The 27,964-nt window shown below is 44.0% G+C and overlaps 1 protein-coding gene across 4 annotated transcripts in view; it reads left to right on the plus strand.

Annotated features, from left to right (window-relative positions):
• Window positions 1–27,964, plus strand: part of CTNNA2 (catenin alpha 2) — a 361,600-nt gene that overhangs the window by 263,166 nt on the left and 70,470 nt on the right. For 2 of the 4 annotated variants that reach the window (XM_070756873.1, XM_070756876.1), the window contains exon 7: window positions 13,246–13,397. In XM_070756873.1, the coding sequence (XP_070612974.1) occupies window positions 13,246–13,397 (152 nt within the window). The remainder of the gene's footprint in view (window positions 1–13,245; window positions 13,398–27,964) is intronic. The other 2 variants (XM_070756875.1, XM_070756877.1) reach the window with 1 other exon arrangement.

Raw genomic sequence — 27,964 nt, forward strand, 5'->3', positions numbered from 1 at the left:
TTGGGTCGCTGCCAGTTCCAGTGACCCAGGCCACAAAGGTACTATCGGTTCTATAGACCCAGTCCAAACCAGTAGGAAACCCCCTCTGCCGAGACCTTGGTATGCTGTGGTCCATGGGGTCAGAAAGAGTTGGGCGTGACTTAACAACAACAAACGTTTGAACTGAAGAAGCTTCTTGGCAAGAAATGAAATGTCTTTAAGAAAATCCAGTTGCCTTTAAATAAGTGAGCTTCGTCCAATGAAGAGCAGGGGTGGCACAATGTGTGCAGCACTGCAGGCTACTTCACCTAACTGCTAGCTGTAGTTCAGTGGTTCAAATCTCACCACCGGCTCAAGGTTGACTCAGCCTTCCATCTTTCCGACGTGGGTCAAAGAGGACCCAGATTGTTGGGTGCAAGAAGCGGATTCTGTACACGGCTTAGAGAGGGCTGTAAAAGCACTATGAAGCGGTATATAAATCTAAATGTTATTTCCCGATCACACAAAAACCCCTCCAAGGATCAAACATTTATTTCTCTTTCCAACTTGCGGTCTCCTTCTGAAAAGCTTTCTCCCTGCAGCACTGCAGACCTCATTTTTTAAAAAAAATATTTTTGGCCCAGTGTTGTTCATGCTAAGTATAGCTTGGAAATAGATCCCAAAATAGACTGTCTTGGATTTCAGGAAAGAATATGTGATGATTACCCTATTCCTGCCTTTCCCCTTCCTCTTTAGTTTGTAAGTGTTGTATTGCCTCTGTACAAATCGATGGTAAAACCACACTTGGAGTACTGTGTACAGTTCTGGACACCGCACCTCAATAAGGAAAGAATGGAACTAGAAAAGGTGCAAAAAAGGGGAACAAAAATGATCAAGGAAATGGAGCACCTCCTTTATGAAACCAGGTTGCAACACCTTGGTCTCTTCAGCCTTGAAAGACGGCGTTGAAGGGGTGACTTGATCGAAGTGTATAAAATCATGCATGGGATAGAAAAGGTGGATAGAGAAAAATTATTTTCTCTATCACACAATACTAGGACGAGGGGGCCCTCCCTAAAGCTCATAGGTAAGAAAGTGAGGACAAATAAAGGGAAATATTTCTTCACCCAGAGGGTCCTTGGTTTATGGAATTCACTTCTAGAAGAGGTCATGACTGCTGTCAGCCTTGATAGCTTCAAGGCAGGATTAGAGAGATTCATGGATGCCAAGTATATTGGTGGTTATTGAAATGGATGTCCAAGTGCCGCCTCTATGTTGATTGAGGCAGGCAGGATTCCCTTGTTGGGGGGTCAAGGGAAAGGGAGGGTCTTGCCTTCTCTTTCTGCTCAAGATCCCCATGGACAATTGGTGGGTCACTGTGTGACACAGAATGCTGGACTCGATGGGCTTCGGCCTGATTCAGCCGGGCGCTTCTTAGGTTCTTATGTTCTTAAGCTCCACTAAGAAGAATTTAATATTTGCCCAGTGCAATACTAGATGGACTGGTGACATAATCAGTAGCAGTAATTGATGGATGGTGCTTTGCAAAGGCACTGTGTCGTTTGAGAACCAACTAGGTCTGGGGGGAAAAAACCTTCTTTGGAGAGAGTATCAATGACAAAGACTTGCAAACCAGGAAGATTGTTAGCACCTTGTTAGGGCTGAAAAAAACATCCTCCCTAGTGATTAGCAATGAAAAAAAGCCTGCAAAGACTAAGGGCTGAAAAAAAAACCCCTTATTCGGAGCGAGTAGCAATTTAAAAAAGCCTGCAAAGACTCAGGCCTGGAAAAACCATTTTTGGAGAGAGTAGCAATGAAAAAGACTGCAAACCAAAAAGATTGTTAGTACCTTGTTGAGGCTAAAAAAACATTCTTCCCAGTGATTAGCAATTGAAAAAATCCTGCAAGCCAGGAAGCTTGTTAGTGCTTCGTTAGGGCTGGGGCAGAGGGAAGCTTCGATACAGCTATATTCATTGTATATGACGCACCCAAATTTTCAGCCTCTTTTAGGGAAAAATACGGCGTGTTCTATACTCTGAAAAATACAGCAGTTGCCACTCCAAGCAAAAGCAACTCCGTAACTTACAGCCCACAAACTCAGTTCTTCGTTACTAGGAAATTTTGATGGATTAATTTACTGAGCAAGCAACAGAGACTTTAAATCACCACTTCCAATTCTAGGATTTTGCCTAAAAATTTGAGCAGCAGCAGAACCTGTTAAATCCCGCAAGTTCTTTTCATTATGTTCTGCCTAAAGTAGCATTTTATATGCTTGATCCTGAAACTATTTGCAGTGAATTTCATTTGTATCAGCCACAGATTTCTGGCAGGGAAAAAAAAAAAGGTAAACATTCATTTAAGTCCTATATAGACAATTTAGTGGAAGTCGCCCATATTGTCAATTTTGGCAAAAGCTATCTCCACAAATTGGACCTGTTAAAGAAAGATAAATCTGTGTTGTTGTTTTTGTAACTTTTAAAATATTTTAAATCCCGTATCCTTTATTTCTTTCATCTCCTTTTGGCATCGGTTGTTAAATATTTTAATACACATCTGAATTAATGCCTGCAGGTTCCTGTAATACAGTTCCTATGTACATATTTTTTTCTAATGTAGTCAGGTTTGCATCAGTTTTCTCTAACGTAAGCATTTCAAGCAAAGGTTTTTGGGGTTTAGGGAAGAAACCACAGAGCCAGGTAGCGCATTCCAGGCATTGATCACTCTGTTGCTGAAGTCGTATTTTCTGCAGTCAAGTTTACATTTAGTTTGAATCTAATACGTGCTTGTGCATTGCTGCAGTTGAAGGTGAAGTGGTCATTAACTGGAAGGCCATATTGGTATATGATTTTATGAACTACAGTAATCCCTCATTTTTCGCTGGGGATGCGTTCCAAGACCACCCGTGAAAAACGAATTTCCGTGAAGTAGAGGAAAGATATTTTTATATATATATTTCATGAGTATCAGTTTCCAGTCACAATTCAAAGTGTTGGTTATGACCTTTAAAGCCCTACATGGCATTGGACCAGATTACCTCCGGAACCGCCTGCTACTGCACGAATCCCAGTGACCGATAAGGTCCCACAGAGTTGTCCTTCTCCGGGTCCCATCGACTAAACAATGTCGTTTGGCGGGCCCCAGGGGAAGAGCCTTCTCTATGGTGGCCCCGGCCCTCTGGAATCAACTCCCCCCGGAGATTAGAACTGCCCCCACCCTCCTTGTCTTTCGTAAATTACTCAAGACCCACCTATACCACCAGGCATGGGGGAGTTGAGACACCTTTCCCCCAGGCTCTTTATATTTTATGTTTGGTATGTATGTTCTGTTTGGTTTTTAAATATGATAGGTTTTTATATGCTTCTTTTTAAATATTAGAATTGATTCGCTATAATATTGTTTTTTATTATTGTTGTGAGCCGCCCCGAGTCTTCGGAGAGGGGCAACATGCAAATCTAATAAATTATTATTATTATTATTTTTATTATTATTATTTGGACTTTTAAACCCCACTCTTTAACAGTCATTCTATAATGTTTCTCATCTGGAACTTCATGTGATATCCTACCAGTTTCTTTAGTAGAGTACAGTAGTACTGTAGAAGAATTTTATGGATTTTTAATGGATTTTAAATTTTAAATGGATTTAATGGATTTAAGCCCCCTTTGAAAACCCATGAAGTAGTGAATTCGTGAAAGATGAACCAGAAAGTAGCGAGGGATTACTGTACATTTAGATCAGATTGGAGACAACGTAGTTGTAAATTATCTAATCCCAATATTTCAAGTCTGTTGGAATAAGGTATTTTGTTGCGAGCGGAGGAGTGAAGGACTCTTCTTGTGAAATATTTTGGGATTCTCTTGATTGTACTAATGTCTGATATGCAATGCGGGTTCCAGACAGGTGAGCTGTATTCCAGAATTGGTCTAACAAATGTTTTGCAAACTCTGGTTGGCAGATTAACATTATCAGAGAAGAAGCTACGTAAGTTTAACAACTCTTAATGCTTTTTTGGCAAGGTTGTTGCAGTGGGCTCTAGCACTTAGGCCATTGGATATGAGTACTCCAAGGTTTGTGACAGAGTGCGGGTCATCTACAAGTTCATTTCCTCCAAGTTTTTTATAAAGATTAATATTTATAGAGATAAATATTTATAGAGATTAAAAACCAGGGTACTAACTGTTCTGTCTGGGTCACTCCAGAAGCCAATACCAACCCAAAAAGAGAAGCCAGACACACTGGTAAAAGGCAAAGGCAGTTTTATAAAATTCAAGAAAAACACAGGTAACAGAAAATGTCCTTACAAACAGGAAAATGCTGTATCTTCAGATATATCCACAAAGGCAAAAGTCCATGCAGCAATACAGAATTCTTGCTGCCAAGCCGAGGCTGTAGATAGCAGACCTACACCTCCCACGGGTCTTCCAAAGCTGTTGGGCCACAAGCCAGGAACAGAGGTGCCGAGAAACAAGACAGGATAACGCAACTCCAAACTGATAACACTCCACATGGCTTCAAGGGCTTGCCTGCCTTTTAAACCCTGCTAAGGAGGACCACACCCAAACCCAGCTGTTCCTAATTCAATGCTGATAATACTTCTTTAATTGCTCCTTTCTTTGATCTGAACGTCTCTGTCGCATGTCAATGACGGCTTGAGCGTCATCACCTAATGACTCCAAACTACTGGCTGGGGAGAGCCCCCCCCCCCCCGAGGCTCTCATGCTGTTCTCCTTCCTTCCATTCCTGATTTTCCTCTCCCCCGTCCGACTGTTCATCCCCCTCCTCTTCGCTGTCATCCTCCTCCGGGCATGGAGCCAGCAGAGACACAGCCGGTCCCTGAGCAGCCTCAGGCTGAACCACAACACTAACTGGCCAGGTTTAGAAAAAAAATGATCTCTCCATCTCTGAACGTGAAAGATATGCTTGTTTAATTGCCTGTGTCAACTTATATACCTTTATAATTCCCTGCAAAGCTGGCTGTCTTTTAATTATGTCTGGAACAGCCGGATCCAACGAAACAGAAATTATGCAGCATGAAGCTTTTTTATATCGGAGTTAGATATAATAAAACTTCCATGAAATATTCAGGATCTCCTGACATGAAATTTACAGTCCTCATAGAGGGAGCCTTTGACAAACACTGCAAGCTAAATAAAATGTCATGTTCTTTTATTCTTCCTCCCATAACAATTTCAGAAATGAAGGCTTGGAGTGGGGAGGGTTCACCTCGTGGCCCCAATAAACTTCTTGAGTTTGTTTCTGTTTGCAATAACTACTGTTTCCACGTTGTTGTTGTTTTCCTTTTCCTTACAAAAGAAATTTAACTTCCGACCAATGCCAGCTGGAAGATGGAGAAAAGGCTCATTTTAAAACTGATAACCAATAACTGCAGATCCTTTAGGATATTTGGGTCTAGTATTTCCAGAAAACAAAATAGATTAGGTCTGGGTTCTCTCCTTTGTCTTTTATTGGCCTGTTCCCCCTTTTTAAAATTATTATCTCATGTTTGCATGTACATTAGATGTTATTTTGATGTTTAATGTCGACAAGAGCAAAGTCCTTCACCTAGGCAGAAAAAACCCTGGACACACATACAACCTGGGAGAAACCCCTCTTAGCAGTAGCGACTGCGAAAGAGACCTCGGAGTGTTGGTTGACAATCAACTAAACATGAGCCAACAATGTGCAGCAGCAGCTAAAAAAACCAACACAATCCTAAACTGCATCAACAGGGGAATACACTCCAAGACCAGGGAAGTCTTAATACCACTCTACTACGCCCTGGTCCGACCACACCTGGAGTACTGTATTCAGTTCTGGTCACCACACTTCAAAAGAGACATTGAAACTCTGGAGAAGGTGCAAAAAAGAGCAACCAAGATGATTAAGGGATTGGAAACCAAGACTTACGAAGAGAGACTGAGGGATCTGGGCATGGATAGCCTGGAGAAAAGGAGGGCCAGAGCGGACATGATAGCAGTCTACAAGTATACGAGGGGAAGTCACAGAGAGGAGGGGATCACTTTATTCTTCAGGGCACCAGAGGGCCAGACGAGGAACAACGGCTGGAAGCTGACCAAGGAGAGATTCAACATGGAGATAAGGAGGAACTTCCTGACGGTCAGAGCGATCAACCAATGGAACAACCTACTAGCGGACGTTGTGAACTCCAACACTCTGGACATTTTTAAGAGAAGATTGAACTGCCACTTGACTGGTGTGCTATAGGGTTCCTGCTTGGGCAGGGGGTTGAACTCGATGGCCTTCATGGTCCCTTTCAACTCTAACAATCAATCAATCAATCAATCAATAAATAAATAAATAAATAAATAAATAGAGGGGCGGCATACAAATCTGATTAATAAATAAATAATAAATAAATAAAACAAACAAACAAACAAACACGGGTTGCATCTGTTGCTGTATTTCCATCCTGAATATTGTGAGCCGCCCCGAGTCTTCGGAGAGGGGCAGCATACAAATCTAATAAATTATTATTATTAATTATTATTATTATTATTATTATCCGTACTGGTAGGAACCCGATGCTGCCTCCCTGCCCCCCAAAATAGTTTTCGCTTACAAGCTGCACAGTTGAATATGCAAGTAACACTTTGAACGATGTACCCATCAAGGTACAACGGAGTGTGTCATCAGAGAGGACATGCCTGGCATAACTGATTTTATTTTGGATTCACTTCTGCTAACAGGTTTCATTTTGATGAATCATGCTCGGAGCGTGCCGTTTAATATCAGATTTCTCTTGCCAAACTCCGAGCACATTGAATCTCTCAAAATATGCATATTAAAGTTTAGAAATGTTAATGGAAAGGAGGCCTAATAGCATTTGCTTCTTTCCGCTGAAAGTAAAAGGGATTTCTCTCCTTCCCGCCGCCCTCGTTTTTGCAAGATATAGGGAAAAGAAATTCCCATTTAAAATATTTCTCTTTTTCCTTACCAAACGAATATTCATCATCAGGCTTAAGTATGTTAGCACCATACTGCGATTGCATTAAGATAATGTGAATTTTGAAATGTGTGTTTTAAAGGGCAACAAATAGTCTCCTGAACGAGATGGGCAGCATAGAATTTCATAATAAGGATATATTTTTAGAAAATAAATGGAGTGGAAAAGGTCACAAATTCAGATTACGTAGCCACCAATAAATAACAGAGTTGAAAGGGGTCTTGGAGGTCTTCTAGCCTGACCCCTTTGCTCAAGAAGTAATGTAGGGTCTTCTGCCCAAGCAGGGGGTTGGACTAGAAGACCTCCAAGGTCCCTTCCAACTCTGCTGTTATTATTAAGAAGGAAAGCTTGTACCATTTCAGATAAATGGCTGCACAATCCCTTCTTTAAAACCTCCAGTGATAAAGCACCCACAACTTATGGAGGAAAGGCGTTCCACTTGTTTATGGTTCTGTCAGGAAAATTTCTCCTTAGTCCGAAGTTGCTTCTCTCCTTGATTAGTTTTCACTCATAGAAACATAGAAACATAGAAGTCTGACGGCAGAAAAAGACCTCCTGGTCCATCTAGTCTGCCCTTATACTATTTCCTGTATTTTATCTTAGGATGGATGGATGTTTATCCCAGGCATTTAAATTCAGTTACTGTGGATTTATCTACTACGACTGCTGGAAGTTTGTTCCAAGGATCTACTACTCTTTCAGTAAAATAATATTTTCTCACGGTGCTTTTGATCTTTCCCCCAACTAACTTCAGATTGTGTCCCCTTGTCCTTGTGTTCACTTTCCTATTAAAAACACTTCCCTCCTGGACCTTATTTAAACCTTTAACATATTTAAATGTTTCGATCATGTCCCCCCTTTCCCTTCTGTCCTCCAGACTCTACAGACTGAGTTCATGAAGTCTTTCCTGATACGTTTTATGCTTAAGACCTTCCACCATTCTTGTAGCCCGTCTTTGGATTCAATTTTATTTATTTATTTAATTTTATTTATTTATTCAATTTTATTTATTTATTCAATTTTATTTATTTATTCAATTTTATTTATTTATTCAATTTTATTTATTTATTCAATTTTATTTATTTATTCAATTTTATTTATTTATTCAATTTTATTTATTTATTCAATTTTATTTATGCCACCCTTCTCCTTAGACTCAGGGCGGCTTACAACATGTTAGCAATAACTCTTTTTTACAGAGCCAGCCTATTGCCGCCACAATCTGGGTCCTCATTTTACCCACCTGGGAAAGGATGGAAGACTGAGTGAACCTTGAGCCGGTGATGAGATTTGAACCGCTGACCTATAGATCTACAGTCAGCTTCAGGGACCTGCTGTAAAGCACTCTACCTGCTGCGCCATTCCAGCTTTTAACAACTGAAGTGATTCACTTAACAACCGGGGCAAGGAAGGTCATAGAACAGGGCTGAATTAACAAACGTCTCACTTTTTGGGCTCAACTGTGGTCATAAGTTGAGGACCACCTGTATTTCCTGGTTCAAGTTCTGGAACCAAAGGCTAAACTGGGAATTAGTATTAGAGGGTATTGGGCCAGAATACATCCAGAACTGCCTTCTACCGCACAAATCCTAGCGGCCAATAAGGTCCCACAGAGTTGGCCTTCTCCAGGTCCTGTTGACCAAACAATGTCGTTTGGCAGGCCCCAGGGGAAGAGCCTTCTCTGTGGCGGCCCCGGCCCTCTGGAACCAACTCCCCCCAGAGATTAGAACGGCCCCCACCCTCCTTGTCTTTCGCAAATTACTTAAGACCCACCTTTGTCGCCAGGCATGGGGGAGTTAGGATATTCCTTCCCCTAGGCTGTCACAAGTTATGCATGGTATGTTTGTGTGTATGTTTGGTTTTTTATAATAAGGGGTTTTTAGTTGTTTTATTAAATTGGATTGTTACATGTTGTTTTACCACTGTTGTTAGCTGCCCCGAGTCTGCGGAGAGGATCAGCATACAAATCCAATTAATAATAATAATAATAATAATAATAATAATAATAATAATGAAGAAGAAGAAGAAAGAGGAAGAAGAAGAAGGAAGAAGAAGAAAGAGGAAGAAGAAGGAAGAAGAAGGAAGAAGAAGAAAGAAGAAGAAAGAAGAAGAAGAAGGAAGAGGAAGAAGGAAGAAGAAAAAGAAAGAAGAAGAAAGATGAAGAAGAAGAAGAAGGAGAAGAAGAAGAAAGAAGAAGGAGAAGAAGGAAGAAGGAGGAGGAGGAAGAGGAAGAAGAAGGAAGAAGAAGAAAGAGGAAGAAGAAGAAGGAAGAAGAAGAAAGAGGAAGAAGAAGGAAGAAGAAGAAGGAAGAAGAAGAAGAAAGAGGAAGAAGAAGAAAGAGGAAGAAGAAGAAAGAGGAAGAAGAAGGAAGAAGGAGGAGGAGGAAGAAGAAGAAGGAAGAAGAAGAAGAAAGAGGAAGAAGAAGAAGAAGAAGAAGAAGAAGAAGAAGAAGAAGAAGAAGAAGAAGAAGAAGAAGAAGAAGAAGAAGAAGACAACACTTGGGTTTTTTCTTTAACCAAGCTTCCCTGGGAAGACTTGACAGCAATCACAAATCTCTCAGCATTAAGACAACAACTGCTGTTTTGTTTGATTTGGCAGTAGAGCCATCACCATAGCTCAGCTAGATAAGAATCTTTATTGCAGACAAGAATATAGCCACATCAATCAGATGATTATCCCCTGCTTGTGATAGTACAGAAATGAAACCTTCACTAATAGTTGGAAGTTGTTTCTCCCTCCTGTCTTTCCAGTTAACTTAATTGATTCTTGGCAAAGCCTGGTATGCCTTTTAAGGCCAAGTGGCATATTTCCATGATTGTCCACCTGCCCCTTCAACCGCCACGCCCGTCCGACTGCCAAGAAAACTTCACGGGGGTGCTCCAGAAATCACCAAGAATTAACACCCAGAAGACTTGACTTTAGTAAGAACACAAACGTTTCACCTCCTTTAGAATCAACATTATTTGAAATGTTAGTATAGAACAGTGTTTCCCAACCTTGGCAACTTGAAGATATCTGGACTTCAACTCCCAGAATTCCCCAGCCAGCGTTTGCTGGCTGGAGAATTCTGGGAGTTGAAGTCCAAACACCTTCAATTTGCCAAGGTTGGGAAACACTGGTATAGAAACATAGAAGACTGACGGCAGAAAAAGACCTCATGGTCCATCTAGTCTGCCCTTATACTATTTCCTGTATTTTATCTTAGGATGGATCTATGTTTATCCCAGGCAGGTTTCAATTCAGTGACTGTGGATTTACCGACCACGTCTGCTGGAAGTTTGTTCCAAGCATCTACTACTCTTTCAGTCAAATAATATTTTCTCATGTTGCTTTTGATCTTTCCCCCAACTAACTTCAGATTGTGTCCCCTTGTTCTTGTGTTCACTTTCCTATTAAAAACACTTCCCTCCTGAACCTTATTTAACCCTTTAACTTATTTAAATGTTTCGATCATGTCCCCCCTTTTCCTTCTGTCCTCCAGACTCTACAGATTGAGTCCATGAAGTCTTTCCTGATACGTTTTATGCTTAAGACCTTCCACCATTCTTGTAGCCCGTCTTTGGACCCGTTCAATTTTGTCAATATCTTTTTGTAGGTGGGGTCTCCAGAACTGAACACAGTATACCAAATGTGGTCTCACCAGCAGTCTATATAGCGGGATCACAATCTCCCTCTTCCTGCTTGTTATACCTCTAGCTATGCAGTCAAGCATCCTACTTGCTTTTCCTAAAAGTATCACTTTATAATGCCTTGGTAAGACCATACCATGGAATACTGCATCCAGTTTTGGCCACAACTGTATAAAAAAGATGTTCAGGATGAAAAAAAAAGTGTCTGCCTATTTTTCACCCTTTCTTCTTTCTCTTTATATGTTTTGTTTGTTCTGATTGTTTTTATATGTAGAAATTTAATAAAGATTATTTTTTTTAAAAAAAAAAGATGTTCAGACTCGAGGTAGAGAGTGTAAAGAGCAATACAGATGATTAAGAGATTTGGAATCTAAAACATAACGAATAATGGTTACATCTAATTTAGTGAAAAGAAGGACCAGGGATTACATGATAGCAGTCTTCCAATATGTAAGGGGCTACCACAAAGAAGCATTTATTTATTGATTGATTTGATTTGATTTGATTTGTATGCCGCCCCTCTCCGTAGACTCGGAGCAGCTCACAGCAACAATAAAACAATGTACAACAAATCTAATAATTTAAAAAACACTAAAAACCCCATTATTAAAAGCAAACATACACACAAACATACCATGCATAAACTGTATAGGCCCGGGGGAAATGTCTCAATTCCCCCATGCCTGGTGGCAGAGGTGGGTTTTAAGGAGTTTACGAAAGGCAAGGAGGGTGGGGGCCGCCACAGAGAAGGCTCTTCCCCTGGGTCCTGCCAAACAACATTGTTTAGTCGACAGGACCCGGAGAAGGCCAACCCTATGGGACCTAACTGGTCACTGGGATTCGTGTGGCAGAAGGCGGTCCCGTTTTTCCCATTACCCATTTTCTATTTCAAAAGAATTGTTTGCCTTACAAATCAACAAAATAGCCCTCTGTGACTTCTACCCACCCCCATTCCCGGGCTTTCCTGGCTGCAAAAGTCATCCCAAGGCCTATACAGTATATTTATATATATATATATATATATAAATGTATTGCAGAAATAAATATTGAATGTGCCAGTTATGCATGGATTCATAAAGTATGCATGTATGGCTCAGCCATTAATACTGCAAATTGCTCTCATAAAGCCATTAGCATCTTTCATATTCTATACTCAGCTGGGATTGAGGGACCGGGATCTTATTGGTGAACTTGAAGGCAACTAGGATGTCAGATTTTAGCACTGGGAAAAAAAAAAGGGGGGGGGGGCGACTCTTAAATCATTTATAGGCAGCAATATCATGGATTTTGTGTTGGGGGGAAAATATCAGCTTTTTGTTCTATTGAACGGTCTGGATTAGGAGCAGAGAGGAGTCCCATCTTCAAGGACAGAAGCTTCTAAGAAGACTGTGAGCCAATTCTTCTCTAAAGTAAAAATACGCACAAACTAATAAAGAATAAAAGAAGCAAAGGAAGAAAGAGAAAATAAAAAAATGCAGTGTTAGAAATATTTACAAAAAATTACAAAATTTAGAAAAAAGCAGCTTCTGGTTTTTTTTTCTGCAGTAAATAATTGTGCTTATTGTATTTTGAACATCACCTCGAGGCTCGACTACTGTAACGCTCTCTACATGGGGCGACCTTTGAAAAGTGTCCGGAAACTTCAGATCATGCAGAATGCAACTGCGAGAGCAGTCATGGGCTTCCCCAGGTATGCCCATGTCACACCAACACTCCGCAGTCTGCATTGGTTGCCGATCAGTTTCCGGTCACAATTCAAAGGGTTGGTCATCACCTATAAAGCCCTTCATGGCACCGGACCAGGGTATCTACGAGACCGCCTTCTGCCGCACGAATCCCAGCGACCGGTTCGGTCCCTCAGAGTTGGCCTTCTCCGGGTCCCGTCAACTAAACAATGTTGTCTGGCGGGACCCAGGGGAAGAGCCTTCTCTGTGACAGCTCCAACCCTCTGGAATCAGCTCCCTCCAGAGATTAGAATTGCCCCCACCCTCCTTGCCTTTCGTAAACTCCTTAAAACCCACCTCTGCTGTCAAGCGTGGGGGAATTGAGACATCTCCCCCGGGCCTATACAGTTTATGCATGGTATGTTTGTGTGTATGCCTATGTAGTTTTTGTGTATGATATGACTGTATGTATGTTTTTTATATATTGGGGTTCCTTGTTTTTTAGACTTTTTAAATGTATTATTATTTTAGATTCTAACTATTAGATTTGTCATTATACAGTATATTGTTTTTAACATTGCTGTAAGCCGCCCCGGATCTACGGAGAGGGGCGGCATACAAATCTAAATAATAATAATAATAATAATAATAATAATAATAATAATAATAATAATAATAACAACAACAACAACAACAACAACAACAACAACAACAACCGTGGATAGTCTAAGGATAAAAAAGACTAGATGGACCACGAGGTATTTTTCTGCCGTCAATCTTCTGTGTTTTTATGTGAAGCTCTTCCTTAAGCCTCATAACTTTGCACAATTTATTCTACCCACATTATCTGTTAAATTCTTTGCCGACCCAATCTTGAGATGATGGGAACCAATTTCTTGTTGGGTCACTTCACAGGTACCAATTCCCAGCATCCTGATGCTACAGCACCCTTCTCTTCCAGGCATGACAAAGCAGCAATGTTACACAAGGAAATCTGCGTTCTCACTCTCTTTCCTTTGGTTTAATTTAGTGATGCCCCGTTTCGCTGAACAAGTGGAAGTCGCCATCGAAGCCCTGAGCGCCAACATCCCACAACCATTTGAAGAGAACGAGTTCATTGACGCCTCTCGCCTGGTTTACGACGGAGTTCGGGACATCAGGAAAGCGGTATTGATGATCAGAGTATGTAACATAATTGTTTTTCACCTTTTTAGGATCACATCGAGGAGCGTTGTAAAGGTAGCCCTTGGCTTATGGCCCACAATTGGGCCCAACATTTCTATTGTCAACAGAGAGAGAGAGTTGTTAAGTGAGCTCTATCATCTTTCTTGCCATGCTTATTGTTATGTCGGGCTCTCTGGTAGAATCCTCCCAAAAATTTACAGGTACAAATTTCAGACACACACACGTTTGAAAATTCAAAACAATGTTCTTTATAATGAAAATTCACTTGAACCAAGCCCTCTTTTGGGATAGCAAAGAGGACTCATCTCCAAACAAACTGGTAATTTGTACAAGTCCCTTATCAGTTCTGTGATACTTAGCTTGCAGCTATGAGGCAATTCACAGTCCTTCTTCTTTCACAAAGTGAAACACACTTTGCCCTGGTTTAGTTTCAAAGCGGGGAAACATCAGCACACAAAAGGTCAAAGTCAGTAAAGCAGTCACGAAACACAACGATCAGATAATCCTCCACAATGGCCAAACCAACAGGCTGCTATTTATAGCAGCCTCACTCATGACCACAGCCCCACCCAACCACAGGTGGCCTCATTTTCTTTGATAATAATCTCTCAGTTGTTCCTGCCTATGCATCGCTCTCCACATGCGTGGCTGTATCATTAACTCTTGTTCTGAATCCAAGGAGGAGCTAGATAATTGATCTCCTTCTGAGCTGTCTGCCCCACTCTCCTCCTCCCTGTCACTCATGTCTTCTTGTTCAGAGGAGCCTTCATCAGCAGATTCCACCGGGGGCAAAACAGGTGTGCAGCATGTGGATGTCTCCCCCACATCCACAGTCCTTGGGGCAGGAGCTGGGCCAGAGCTAACCACAACAGTTATTAAGTGAATCGCTGCAGTTCTTAAGTTATTAACAGGGTTATCAAGTGGAACCTGACCTCCCCGTAGACTTTGCTGGTCAGAAGGTCACAAAAGTGATCACATGACCCTGGGACACTTTAATTGTCATTAATATGAACCAGTTGCCAAGCATCTGCCGTTTGCCCAGGTTCGCCTGGTGCACTAGTTGCGGCCCTACTTGGACCGGGAGTCACTGCTCACAGTCACTCATGCCCTCATCACCTCGAGGCTCGACTACTGTAACGCTCTCTACATGGGGCTACCTTTGATGAGTGTTCGTAAACTTCAGATCGTGCAGAATGCAGCTCCGAGAGCAATCATGGGCATTCCCAAATATGTCCATGTTACACCAACACTCCGCAGTCTGCATTGGTTGCCGATCAGTTTCCGGTCACAATTCAAAGTATTGGTTATGACCTATAAAGCCCTTCGTGGCACCGGACCAGATTATCTCAGGGACCGCCTTCTGCTGCACGAATCCCAGCGACCGGTTTGGTCCCACAGAGTGGGCCTTCTCCAGGTCCCGTCAACTAAACAATGTCGTTTGGCGGGACCCAGGGGAAGAGCCTTCTCTGTGGCAGCCCCGGCCCTCTGGAACCAACTCCCCCCATGAGATTAGAATAGCCCCCAACCTCGTTGCTTTCGTAAGCTCATTAAAACCCACCTCTGCCGTCAGGCATGGGGGAACTGAGATATTCCTTTCCCCCGAGGCTTTTACAATTTATGCATGGTATGTTTGTATGTATGATTGGTTTTATAACAAGGGTTTTTAGCTGTTTTAGTATTGGATTGTCACATGCTGTTTTTACCACTGTTGTTAGCCGCCCCGAGTCTACGGAGAGGGGCGGCATACAAATGCAATAAATAAGTAAGTAAGTAAGTAAGTAAGTAAGTAAGTAAGTAAGTAAGTAAGTAAGTAAGTAAATTAATCTATCTATCTATCTATCTATTGATCGATCGATCGATCTATCGATCAATCTATCTAATCTACCTACCTACCTACCTACCTACCTACCTATCTATCTATCTATCTATCTATCTATCTATCTAATCTATCTATCTGTCAATCTATCTATCTATCTATCTATCTATCTATCTATCTATCTATCTTTCTATCTATCTGAATTTTGATCATGTCACGTGAGATTGCTGCAACGGCCGTGTGAAAAGTGATCAGAAGTCGCTTTTTTTTCACTGTTGTTGTAGCTTCACATAGTCAGTAAACAAATGGATGAGAGTCAGAAACTACCTATATACTTAGCTGGAAAATATGAAATGCATAAGAGACGAGAGCCATGTAAAACATAAGCACTTCCCAGAATAAATGGACAAGCAAAGCAATGTTTTCAATTTACAAAAAGATTTTATCTCCTCTGCTGTTTCTAAAATGTTGGCACTTTAATAGGTAAACACCTGATGTTGTCTTCTTTTTAAGGAAGCAAAAAAACATTTTGTTTGCTAGATACTTAAAAAAAAAATTAAGTACTATAACAGAAGTCAGGGTAAATTGCTCTTCCCAGGATTGCATGCTTAATCACTTCTAGCCTGATTCCTGTAGTTATTTTTGTCAGCAGCGAAAGATCAGGTCCACCTGTAAAAGATACTGTTAAACCGATGCATTGCTACTCGTGCCTTTGCACAGCAATATTCGGAAACTTCAGATCGTGCAGAATGCAGCTTCGAGAGCAATCATGGGCTTCCCCAAATATGCCCATGTTACACCAACAGTCCGCAGTCTGCATTGGTTGCCGATCGGTTTCCGGTCACAATTCAAAGTGTTGGTCATGACCTATAAAGCCCTTCGTGGCATCGGACCAGAATATCTCCGGGACCGCCTTCTGCTGCATGAATCTCAGCGACCGGTTAGGTCCCACAGAGTTGGCCTTCTCCGGGTCCCGTCGACTAAGCAATGCCGTTTGGCAGGACCCAGGAGAAAAGCCTTCTCTGTGGCGGCCCCGACCCTCTGGAACCAACTCCCCCCGGATGTCAGAGTTGCCCCCACCCTCCTTGCCTTTTGTAAGCTTCTTAAAACCCACCTCTGTCATCAGGCATGGGGGAACTGAGATATTCCCTTCCCCCTAGGCTTATGAAATTTATGCATGGTATGTCTGTATGTATGATTGGTTCTTTAAATTGGGGTTTTTAAAATTACTTTTAATATTAGATTTGTTTATATTGTCTTTTTACTGTTGTTAGCCGCCCCGAGTCTACGGAGAGGGGCGGCATACAAATCTAATAGATAGATAGATAGATAGATAGATAGATAGATAGATAGATAGATAGACAGACAGACAGACAGACAGACAGACAGACAGACAGACAGACAGACAGACAGACAGACAGACAGACAAATAAATTCTCTACCTGTGTGAGATGGTTGGAATTAGATTAGGGTCAGCAGCATTCAAGAGAGGTTGGGCTTAGTTCACTTGTGGTTATGTAGGGATTCTAGACTGACTCCTCTTTTAATTCCGCCCCCAGATTCTGTAAAGCAGAGCAACAAAGATGATTAGGGGACTGGAAGCTAAAACATACGTAGAACGGTGACGGGAATTGGGTATGTCTAGTTCAGGGGTCAGCAACCCGAGGCTCTGGAGCCGCATGCGGCTCTTTCATCCTTCTGCTGTGGCTTCCTGTCGGCAGTCAGCACCACAGTTGATAGGGATTTTGGTTAGGACAGGTAGAGGAAAAAGGACGCCCCACTAGGAGACTCTATGATTGGGGGGAAACAGACTCATCAGGAGAAAAGGGACATCACGCTCGGAGACTCTATGGTGGGGGAACCGGACTTCCGGTGAGCAGGGGGAAAAGAACATTGCACTAGAAGACTCTATGGTGGGGGGAACCAGACTTTCGGTCGGCAGGGGGGGGAAGGACACTATGCTAGGAGACTGGTGGAGGGAACCGGACTTCCAATTGGCAGGGGGGAAAGGACACCACGCTAGGAGATTCTGTGGTGGAGAGACCAGACTTCTGGTTGGCTCCGTAATTGAACAGGGGGCTTCCAGTTAAGAACTTATTTGAGTGTTAAGGTTGCTGACCTCTGGTCAAGTTCAATATAAAAAAAAGGACTAGGGTGATAGGATAGCAGTGTTATCTCCTATTCTAATATCTAAGGCAGTGGTTCTCAACCTTTCCTAATGCCACAACCCCTTAATACAGTTCCTCATGTTGTGGTGACCACCAACCATAAGTCTAGCGCCAATTCTTCCAACAGAGCTTTAAGCTGATTGGCAGGAAGGTCAGAGGGACACCCCTGCTGTAAACGCCTGATTGGTCGGACTGTAAAAATATGTCCCAAAATATAAACTTTAGTTCCTAGCACCATGGGAGAGGCTATGGGTCTTGCCTCCCAAGGACAATTCCATCTGTCCGTCCAATACCCTGGGGGGAGAATCATTGACCCCCTCAGAGAGGGTCCGCAACTTGGGCGTCCTCCTCGATCCACAGCTCACATTAGAGAAACACCTTTCAGCTGTGGTGAGGGGGGTGTTTGCCCAGGTTCGCCTGGTGCACCAGTTGCAACCCTATTTGGACCGGGAGTCACTGCTCACAGTCACTCATGCCCTCATCACCTAGAGGCTCTACTACTGTAACGCTCTCTACATGGGGCTACCTTTGAAAAGTGTTCGGAAACTTCAGATCGTGCAGAATGCAGCTGCGAGAGCAATCATGGGCTTCCCTAAATATGCCCATGTTACACCAACACTCCGCAGTTTGCATTGGTTGCCGATCAGTTTCCGGTCACAATTCTAAGTGTTGGTTATGACCTATAAAGCCCTTCATGGCACCGGACCAGATTACCTCAGGGACCGCCTTCTGCTGCATGAATCCCAGCGACCAGTCAGGTCCCACAGAGTGGGTCTTCTCCGGGTCCCGTCAACCAAACAATGTCACTTGGCGGGACCCAGAGGAACAGCCTGCTCTGTGGCAGCCCACCCTCCTTGCCTTTCGAAAGCTGCTTAAAACCCCCCTCTGCCGCCAGGCATGGGGGAACTGAGATACACTTCCCCCTAGGCCTTCACAATTTTATGCATGGTATGTCTGTATGTATGATTGGTTTTTATATAATGGTTTTTTAACTGTTTTTAGTATTGGATTTTGTTATACAGTGATCCCCCGGGTATTGCGACCCCGATCATTGCGAAACGGCTATATGGCGATTTTGCAACCCAGAAGTAAAAACACCATCTGCGCATGCGCGCCCTTTTTTCTATGGGCACGCATGCGTAGATGGCGCCGGGCAGATCAGCTGCTGGGCGGCTTCCCTGGGTCTCCTCTTGCTGGCGGGAGGGCGAGAAGCCCCCCCCAGCACCCGCTCGCCCGCCCTTCGCCCGGCCACCCGCCGTTTGCTTGCTGCTCGCCCGCCCTTCGCCGCTCGCCCCGCCCTTCGGCCGGCCACCCGCCATTCACTCGCTGCTCGCTCGGCCACCCGGGTTCGTTTGGCTTCGGGACATGCCGGCGGCGACATTTTAAAACAGCCGCGCAGCTTCCCAACTGAGTCCCGAAGCCAAACGCGGAAGTTCGCCTTTGACTTCGGGACTCAGTTGGGAAGCCACGCGGCTGTTTTAAAATGTTGCCGCTGGCATGTCCCGAAGCCAAACGAACCCGGGTGGCCGGGCGAGCAGCGAGCGAACGGCGGGTGGCCGGGCGAAGGGCGGGCGCGCGGGCAGGCAGGCGGTGGACAAGCGGCGGGCACAGCAGCAGCGAGGAGTTTGCATGGGCGGCGGGGAAACCCCAATCTTCGGCTCCTCGCTAGCGCTGCGGAAGTAAAAACACCATCTGCGCATGCACAGATGGTGTTTTTACTTCCGCAGCGCTACTTCACGAAAACCCGATCATTGCTAGGGGTCCTGGAACGGAACCCTCACAATGATCGGGGGATCACTGTATACTGTTTTATTGCTGTTGTTAGCCGCCCCGAGTCTGCGGAGAGGGGCGGCATACAAATCCAATCAATCAATAAATAAATAAATAAATAAATCCTTGTGAAATGGTTGTTTGACCCCTAAAGGGGTCCCGACCCCCAGGTTGAGAACCACTGACCTAAGGGCTGCTACCAGGAAGAAGGGGTCAACCTTTTCTCCAAAGCCCCTGAAGGCAGGACAAGGCCGATAGGATGGAAACGTATCAAGGAGAGAAACAAACCTACAACTAACGAGAAATTTCCTGACAGTCAGAACATTAATTAGTGAAACAACTGATTAACTGAGTTGAAGGACTCCTTGTCCTTCTTTTCATTAAACTAGACATACCCAGTTCCTGCAACCGTTCTGCGTATGTCCCAGCCTCAAGTCCGCTAATCTTATGAAATGTCTGTCAATAACCCTTCCACCCTCCCCATCCCCAAAACCCCCCATCCCTCACGCCCACAATTATGCCTTGATTTCCCTCGCTCGGACCCTTGTAAATGTTAATGGTGGAGAATTCTCTCCTTTCCCCTTGTATATATCACAGCGGCGACGGCAAATTGGCTAAGCTAATTGCCAGTTTGTGTACTTGGACATAAGCAACCTCATTAGCAGAGCCGGGAAATTGTCGATCAGCTGCCCTTTAATAATCAGCCGTTCAATACAGATCCGTTTTCAAAAAGTAATCACGCGGCAACCATTTCATCCAGGAGACTTTGGTGGAGAAATTAATACATTTTCCCAGTTGTCTGGGCGTCTGATTTTCAATTGTGCCGAGCATATTAAAGCCACTTGTATCTCTTTAGTGCTTGTGTAGAACTCAGAAAGGAAGACGGGTGTTTTTAATACCTAAATGAGTAAATAAATTAACTAACTGCTTCACTGAATTTCCAAAGGGAAAAGCTTCGGCATTTATTCAGGTAAGGAACTGTCATTTCAACCCCGAGTAAGCAATTGATTTAATTTTATCAGGTTTCTTCTCCTTCTTAATAAAGGTAATAGGGCAACAGCAGAAGGAATTATTTTGCGAATGGCTTTCCAGCCTTTTCCTTACTAGCTTGGCAATCAGTCTCAATTGGTGGGATTTTTTTAAATAATAATAATAATTGTTCTGTCTGGGTCACTCCGGAAGCTATGACCAACCCAAAAAGATAAGCCAGACACACCGGTAGAATCCAAACACAGTTTTATAATGGTAAAGAGAAAAGAAGCCAACAGAAAATGTCCTTATAGATCAGGAAAACACTGGAACTCCAAATGGATACATGAAGGCAATTGTTCATACAGAAACACAGGATCCTTGATGCCAAGACGAGGCTGTAGATAACAGACATACACCTCCCATGGGTCTTCAAGACTGCTGGGCCACAAGCCAGGAACAGAAACGCTGAGAGACAATGCAGATTACAGCAACTCCACTCTGATAACACTCCACACTGCCGAAAGAGTTTGCCTGCCTTATAAACCCTTCCCTGCTAATGAGGACCACACCCAACCCCCTGGTGTTCCTCATTCAACGCTGATAATATTTCTTCAATTGATTCCTCCTTTGATCTATGCGTCTCTGTCGCATACTAATGATAGCTTATGCTTCGTCATCCAATGAATCCAGAGACTCCAAGCTACTGGCTTGAGAGAGCCCCTCCCCAAGGCTCCCAGGCCATTCTTCCTCGTCACGTTCCTGACTGTAATCTCCCCTGTCCGACTGCCCAGAACTCTCCTCTTCGCTCTCATCCTCCCCCGGGCATGGAGCCAGCAGAGACGCAGCTGGTCTTTCATCTGACTCAGGCTGAACCACAACAAATAATAATTAATAATAATTTATTAGACTTGTATGCCGCCCCTCTCCGAAGACTCGGGGCGGCTCACAACAGCAATAAAACAGTATAATACAAATCTAATAGTTAAAACTATGACTAAAAACCCACTATCTTAAAAAAAATCAGTACTATACAATCACAACCACACATAACTCTTAATGGTCAGAGAAGGGGATACATTAATTTTCCCATGCCTGGCGACATAGATAGGTCTTCAAGGTGTTGTGGAAGGTGAGGAGGGTGGGGGTAGTTCAAATCTCTGGGGGGAGTTGATTCCAGAGGGCCGGGGCCACCACATAGAAGGCTCTTCCCCTAGGCCCCGCCAGACGACATGGTTTAGTCGACGTGACACTTAGAAGGCCAACTCTGTGGGACCTAACAGGTCGCTGGGATTCGTGCGGCAGAAGGTGGTCCTGGAGATATTCTGGTCCCATGCCATGAAGGACTTTATAGGTCATAACCAACACTTTGAATTGTGACTGGAAAACGATCGGCAACCAGTGCAGACTGCGGAGCGTTGGTGTGACATGGGCATATTTAGGAAGGCCCATGATAGCTCTCACAGCTGCATTCTGCACGATCTGAAGTTTCCGAACACTTTTCAAAGGTAGCCCCATGTAGAGAGCGTTACAGTAGTCGAGCCTCGAGGTGATGAGGGCATGAGTGACTGTGAGCAGTGAGTCCCAGTCCAAATAGAGCCGCAACTTGTGTACCAGGCGGACATGGGCAAACACCCCCCTCGCCACAGCTGAAAGATGTTTCTCTAATGTGAGCTGTGGATCGAGCAGAACGTCCAAGTTGCGAACCCTTTCTGAAGGGGTTAGTGATTCCCCCCCCCCCAGGGTAATGGACGGACAGATGGAATTGTCCTTGGGAGGTAAAATACACAGCCACTCCGTCTTATCAGGGTTGAGTTTGAGTCTGTTGGCACCCATCCAGACCACAACAGCCTTCAGACACCGGCACATCACTTCCACTTTTGATTGTAATCTATATTTTGATTTATTACTGTAAGATACCCAGAGTCCACTTGGATTTGGGTGGCATATAAATATTACTAACAAAATAATAAGTAAATAAATAAATAAATAGAAATCAGTGGAACAGCTTGCCACCAGATGTTTTAAATGCTCCAACACTGGAAGTTTTTAAGAAGATGTTGGATATCCATCTGTCTGAAGTAGTGTAGGGTTTCCTGCCTAAGCTGAGGGTTGGACTAGAAGACCTCCAAGGTCCTTTCCAACTCTGTTGTTATTATTGTTATTGTTATAAAATGAACATGAATTTGGCAAACTTTGGGAGACAATGGAAGTCAGTGGCTGGAGATCAGTGGACCAGTCAGTGGTCACAAAGAATCAGAAACAGCTTAGCAACTGAATGATGGTGACAATCCATCAGAGTTCTGTTGTCAACGTTCTTAGCAAATATACTTTTTCTCCCAAATAAACCATGTACAGTGTTATCTCTACCTACAAACACCTCTAATTATGAACTTTTCTAGATAAAAACCGGGTATTCAAGATTTTTTTGCGTCTTTTCAAGAACCATTTTCCACTTAAGAAACCGAGCCTCTGAAACTGTAACCGGAAAAGGCAGGGAGAAGCCTCCGTGGGGCCTCTGTAGGAATCTCCTGGGAGGAAACTGGGTCGGAAAGGTGGGGAGAAGCCTCTGTGGTGCCTCTGTAGGAATCTTCTGGGAGGAAACAGGGCCAGAAAAGGCAGGGAGAAGCCTCCGTGGGGCCTTTCTCAGAATCTCCTGGGAGGAAACAGGGTCGGAAAAGGTGGGGAGAAGCCTCTGTGGAGCCTCTCTAGGAATCTCCTGGTAGAAAACAGGGCCTCCACGCTCCCTGTGGTTTCCCCAACCACATGCACTATTTGCTTTTACATTGATTCCTATGGGAAAAAGTGCTTCTCCTTACAAACGTTTCTACTTAAGAACCTGGTCACGGAACGAATTAAGTTCGTAAGTAGAGGTACCACTGTACAAATTTATTTATTTAATTTATTTAATTTATTTAATTGGATTTATATGCCACCCCTCTCCGAGGACTCGGGGCGGCTCACAGCATGTATAGAAAAACAGGAAACAATAATAATCCAATCATATCTTAAAAAACAATTAAAATTCTAATTAAAAACTATCAATATCATTCATTCAGCAGTCAAACTAAGCATTCACCAGTCAGGGGGGAAGGTCTAAGGAACCCCAGGCCTGGCGGCAAAGATGAGTTTTTAAACTTTTTCGGAAGGCAAGGAGGAAATAGAACACACTTTCTCCTGATACTCTTCATCTTGCAAAATCCTGTGGCCTGGGGAATCCAGCAGTTGTAGTTCCACTACATCTGGAGGACGTCAGGATAGGGGAAGACCGTTTTACAATAAGGGTACAATAATACCGTCTCATTTGTGATAAAGTCACTGCAACAGCTTCGGATGGTTGCTCAGATGCTTTTAGGACAATGTGGTCAGCCCTTGGCTATTCTGTCAGAGACATTTAAGAAAAGAGGAAGAAAAAGGGACCAGAAGATGGGGATTCATTGCTCAATGGAAGAGATCTGGAGCGGTTTTGACTCTTGAGGCTCTTTGATCCTCAAAAGACATCGCTGGACCCTCTAACCCAGTGTTTCCCAACCTTTTTTGAGCCGCGGCACATTATTCATGTTTTCAAAATTCTGGGGAACACTGAAGGGGGGGCGGGGGGCTAAAGAAAAGTTTGGACAAAAAAAATATCTCTTCCTCCATTTCACTCTATTTCTCCCTCCCTCTTTCTCTCCCTTCCTTCCCTTCTTTCTCTCCATACCTCTTTCTTTCTTTCTTCCTCTCTTTTTTGCTCTCTTTCTCTCTCCCTCCTTCTCTCCCTCTATGTCTTTCCCTCTCCCTCCTTCCCCCCTTTCTTTCTCTCTCTCTCTTGCTTTCTTTCCCTCTCTTTCTCTTGCTTTCTTTCTCTCATTCTCTCTCCCCTCCTTTTTCTCTCTCTCTCTTTCTCTCTCGTTCACCACGCCAGCAACAGAGAGAAAAAGAAAGAGCGAGAGAGAGCCGGAGAGAGAGTGGAGTGCACAGCAGCCATCAGCCTCCTCGCCCTCCCAGACGTCCCCAGCGCCCGGCCTCGCGCCGCCTCCTGTTAGCCCGGCCGAAAGCCACACAGTCCCGGACTCCCGGATTGCTCGCTTCTCCAGCCAGCGCGGCGCTTTCCTGGGCAGATGGCTTTGCTGACCGGAGAAACGAGCGATCCGGGAGTCCGGGACTGTGTGGCTTTGCGCCATGAAGAGAAAACGGCAGCAGGGAAAAGTCGGCCGTTTTCTCTTCATGGCGCAAAGCCACACAGTCCCGGACTCCCGGATTCCTCGCCCCAAGGCAGGAGGCGGTGGCGGAGAAGAGTGGGCGGATCGGGCGGGCAATGGGGCAGGACGGAGAAGCCAGAGGCGCGTTTGGCCGGAGGCACCGTGGGGAGGCAGGGGCAGGGAGGTGCGGCAGTAGGAGTAAAGGGAGCCGTGGCTGCCCCTGCCTCCCCATGGTGCCTCCGGCCAAATGCGCCCCTGGCTTCTCCGCCCTGCCCCATTGCCCGCTCGATCCGCCCACTCTCCTCTGCCGCCTCTCGCCACGGCACACCTGACGGTGTCTCGCGGCACACCAGTGTGCCGTGGCACACCGGTTGGGAAACGCTGCTCTAACCTATTATCTACAGTGCCTTTCTGATAAGAAAACCCTGCCTTCTCCTTCTCCATATTTATGCAGAATCTCTGTTGATTTCAAGTGGGAGTTAATGGGAGAACATGAAGAATAACAAAGCAGAGACTCACAGAAAAGAAATAGATGTTTGCCATTCATGGAACTTTGAAAGCCCCCAGCAAAATGTCTTGACAATCCACCCACCCTCTTCCCTTGGAAGAGATATTTCTCGGTTTAATTGTTTCTTGTACAATATTATTTTTTTCATTTACACAGTTTGCATCTTGCCTTGATTATATTTACAAATAACCCAAGGGAGTGAATGTATCCAACACTTTTTTCCAACTCCTATTGAGGTGGGATTGGGGTAAGGGAGAACGATTGGCCTAAAATCACCCAGTTGGCTTTCGTCCCTAAGAAAAGACTAGAACTCACCATCTCCTGGTGATTGGTTCAGAATTATCCAGATTGGCCTAAAATGATCCTTTGATAACTAAAGTGGGACTATAATTCCCAGTCTCCTGGTGATTGGCCCAAAGCCACCCAGCCAAGGCAAGACTAGAACTCACCATCTCCTGGTGATTGGTCCAAAATTATCCAGATTGGCCCAAAATGATCCTTTGATAACTAAAGTGGGACTATAATTCCCAGTCTCCTGGTGATTGGCCCAAAGCCACCCAGCCAGCTTTCAGGTCTAAGACAAGACTCCGCAGTCTGCATTGGTTGCCGATCAGTTTCCAGTCACAATTCAAAGTGTTGGTTATGACCTATAAAGCCCTTCATGGCACCGGACCAGATTATCTCAGGGACCGCCTTCTGCCGCACGAATCCCAGCGTCCAGTTAGGTCCCACACAGTGGGTCTTCTCTGGGTCCCGTCAACTAAACAATGTCGCTTGGCGCGACCCGGGGGAAGAGCCTTCTCTGTGGTGGCCCCGGCCCTCTGGAACCAACTCCCCCCAGAGATTAGAATTGCCCCCACCCTCCTTGCCTTTCGTAAGCTTCTTAAAACCCACCTCTGCCGCCAGGCATGGGGGAATTGAGATCCTCTTTCCCCCTAGGCCTTTACAGTTTTATGCATGGTATGTCTGTATGTATGTTTGGTTTTATAATAAGGGTTTTTAACTGTTTTAATATTGGATTGTTTATATGCTGTTTCTATTACTGTTGTTAACCGCCCCGAGTCTACGGAGAGGGTCGGCATACAAATCCAATAAATAAATAAAATAAATAAGACTGTAATTCACCATCTCCTGGTGATTGGTCCAAAAATTATCCATATTGGCTCAAAATGATCCTTTCCTGACTAAGGCGGGAGGGACTATAATTCTCAGTCTCCTGGTAATTGGCCCAAAGTCTCCCTTTCCTGACCAAGGGCAGGCCTAGAACTCACAGTCTCCCAGTTTCTAGCCTTGCCTTTATTTGTAGAGGCCCTTAGCAGAGCGATTGCCCTGTTCAATCTGCTATAACCCAACCATTTTTTTAAAACCATCTCAGCTCTAAAACCCTAAAGAAAGAATTGGAAATAAGATTAAATAAGTTTGATGAAAATAAATTGGAGAAGCTGATGGTACGAAGGAACAAGGTGAAAGATTATGTGTTGAGTAGAATTTGTGACGAAAATGTGAAAAATAAACTCCAATCACTCTTTGAATAGTAAATAAATGCAAATTAGAGCTAATATTTGAACCCCCCGCAATTGGTGGTGGTGGTGATGGTTATTGTCAGTCGAGTGATGGGCACATGCACTGTGCATTGTTTTATGTTTGTTTTATATAACCTTATGTGCAAAACCAATAAAATATATATATTTTTTTAAAAAAAGAAAGTATTGGGGGGAGAAAACAGAGAAATGAAAGTGTGAAAAAGGACCGAAAGAATACAAGGAACGCTCCCCTTACTTGTTGTGATGTTCTCCACACTCTCCTTCCTTCCTTCCTTCCTTCCTTCCTTATTTCCTTCCATTCTTCCTTCCTTCCTTCCTTTCCTTCCTTCCTTCCTTTCCTTCCTTCCTTCCTTCCTTTCCTTCCTTCCTTTCTTCCTTTCTTCCATTCTTCCTTCCTTCCATTCTTCCTTCCTTCCTTCCTTTCTTCCATTCTTCCTTCCTTCCTTCCTTTCCTTCCTTCCTTCCTTCCATTCTTCCTTCCTTCCTGCCTTCCTTTCTTCCATTCTTCCTTTCCTTCCTTCCTTCCTTCCTTCCATTCTTCCTTCCTTCCTCCCTTCCCTTCCCTTCCTTTCTGCCCTAAAATTCACACTCTCAGCAATCCAAGGGTTTGTTCCATTGTCAAGTCTTGTGTTCAGGCTATGAACAATTACTCAGATCCCACTCCAGACTCCATCCAATTTAGAGAAAGGGGGTAGACTGAGTCTCCTCCCCATCTCTGAGCTAACGGCACCGTTTTTTGGCAGGTATTTCTGCAAACTCTTGAAGGATGGTGCAATCGGTTCAGCACGTTGTCTTGTAGGTCGTCTTCTTCTCTCTCTCTTTTTTTGTCCCAGAGAAGAAATACAATTATTGTGAAAAATCACATTCCGAGCGGGAAATGCGTCCTAGGGCTGGTTCCTTTGCCCAATGTAACATTCCCCCCGTAACAGGCTTAAGAGAAATCACAGCGAGGTGATGATTAATGCTGCTGGGGAAAGGGCAGGTTTGGAATAACTTCATTTTTTTGTGGACAATTCAATTTGGGGTCCTGCCTGCCTTTGCTGACAAGTTAATTTAAAATGAAGACGGAACAACGTTTCCTGGGCAGGTAGTTGATAAAACACGAACCGAGCAATCACTCGAGTTCATTTGTATCCTTTATAAGTTTGCTGTCTGTTCTTTCTTCCCTTCCTTCCTTCCCAATCTCTCCTTCCTTCCTTCCTTCCTTCCTACCTTCCTTCCTTCCTTTCCTCTGCCAATAAAACCTTTCTTTCTTTCTTTCTTTCTTTCTTTCCTTCCTTCCCTCCTTCCCTCCCTCCTTCCTTCCCAATCTCTCCTTCCTTCCTTCCCTCTGCCAATAAAACCTTCCTTCCTTTCTTTCTTTCTTTCTTTCTTTCTTCCCTTCCTTTCTTCCCAATCTCTCCTTCCTTCCTTTCCTCTGCCAATAAAACCTTTCTTTCTTTCTTTTTTTCTTTCTTTCTTCCCTTCCTTCCCTCCTTCCTTCCTTCTTTTCCCCCTGCTCATAAAACTTCTCATCTTTCCTTCCAACTTTTCCTTTTTTCTTTATTCTCACACAACTTTCCTCCCTCCCTCTCTCCCTCCCCACACCACTTCCCTTCTCTTCTTTTT

Source organism: Erythrolamprus reginae, chromosome 7, assembly GCF_031021105.1.
Source record: "Erythrolamprus reginae isolate rEryReg1 chromosome 7, rEryReg1.hap1, whole genome shotgun sequence".
Taxonomy (NCBI): Eukaryota; Metazoa; Chordata; class Lepidosauria; order Squamata; family Dipsadidae; genus Erythrolamprus; species Erythrolamprus reginae.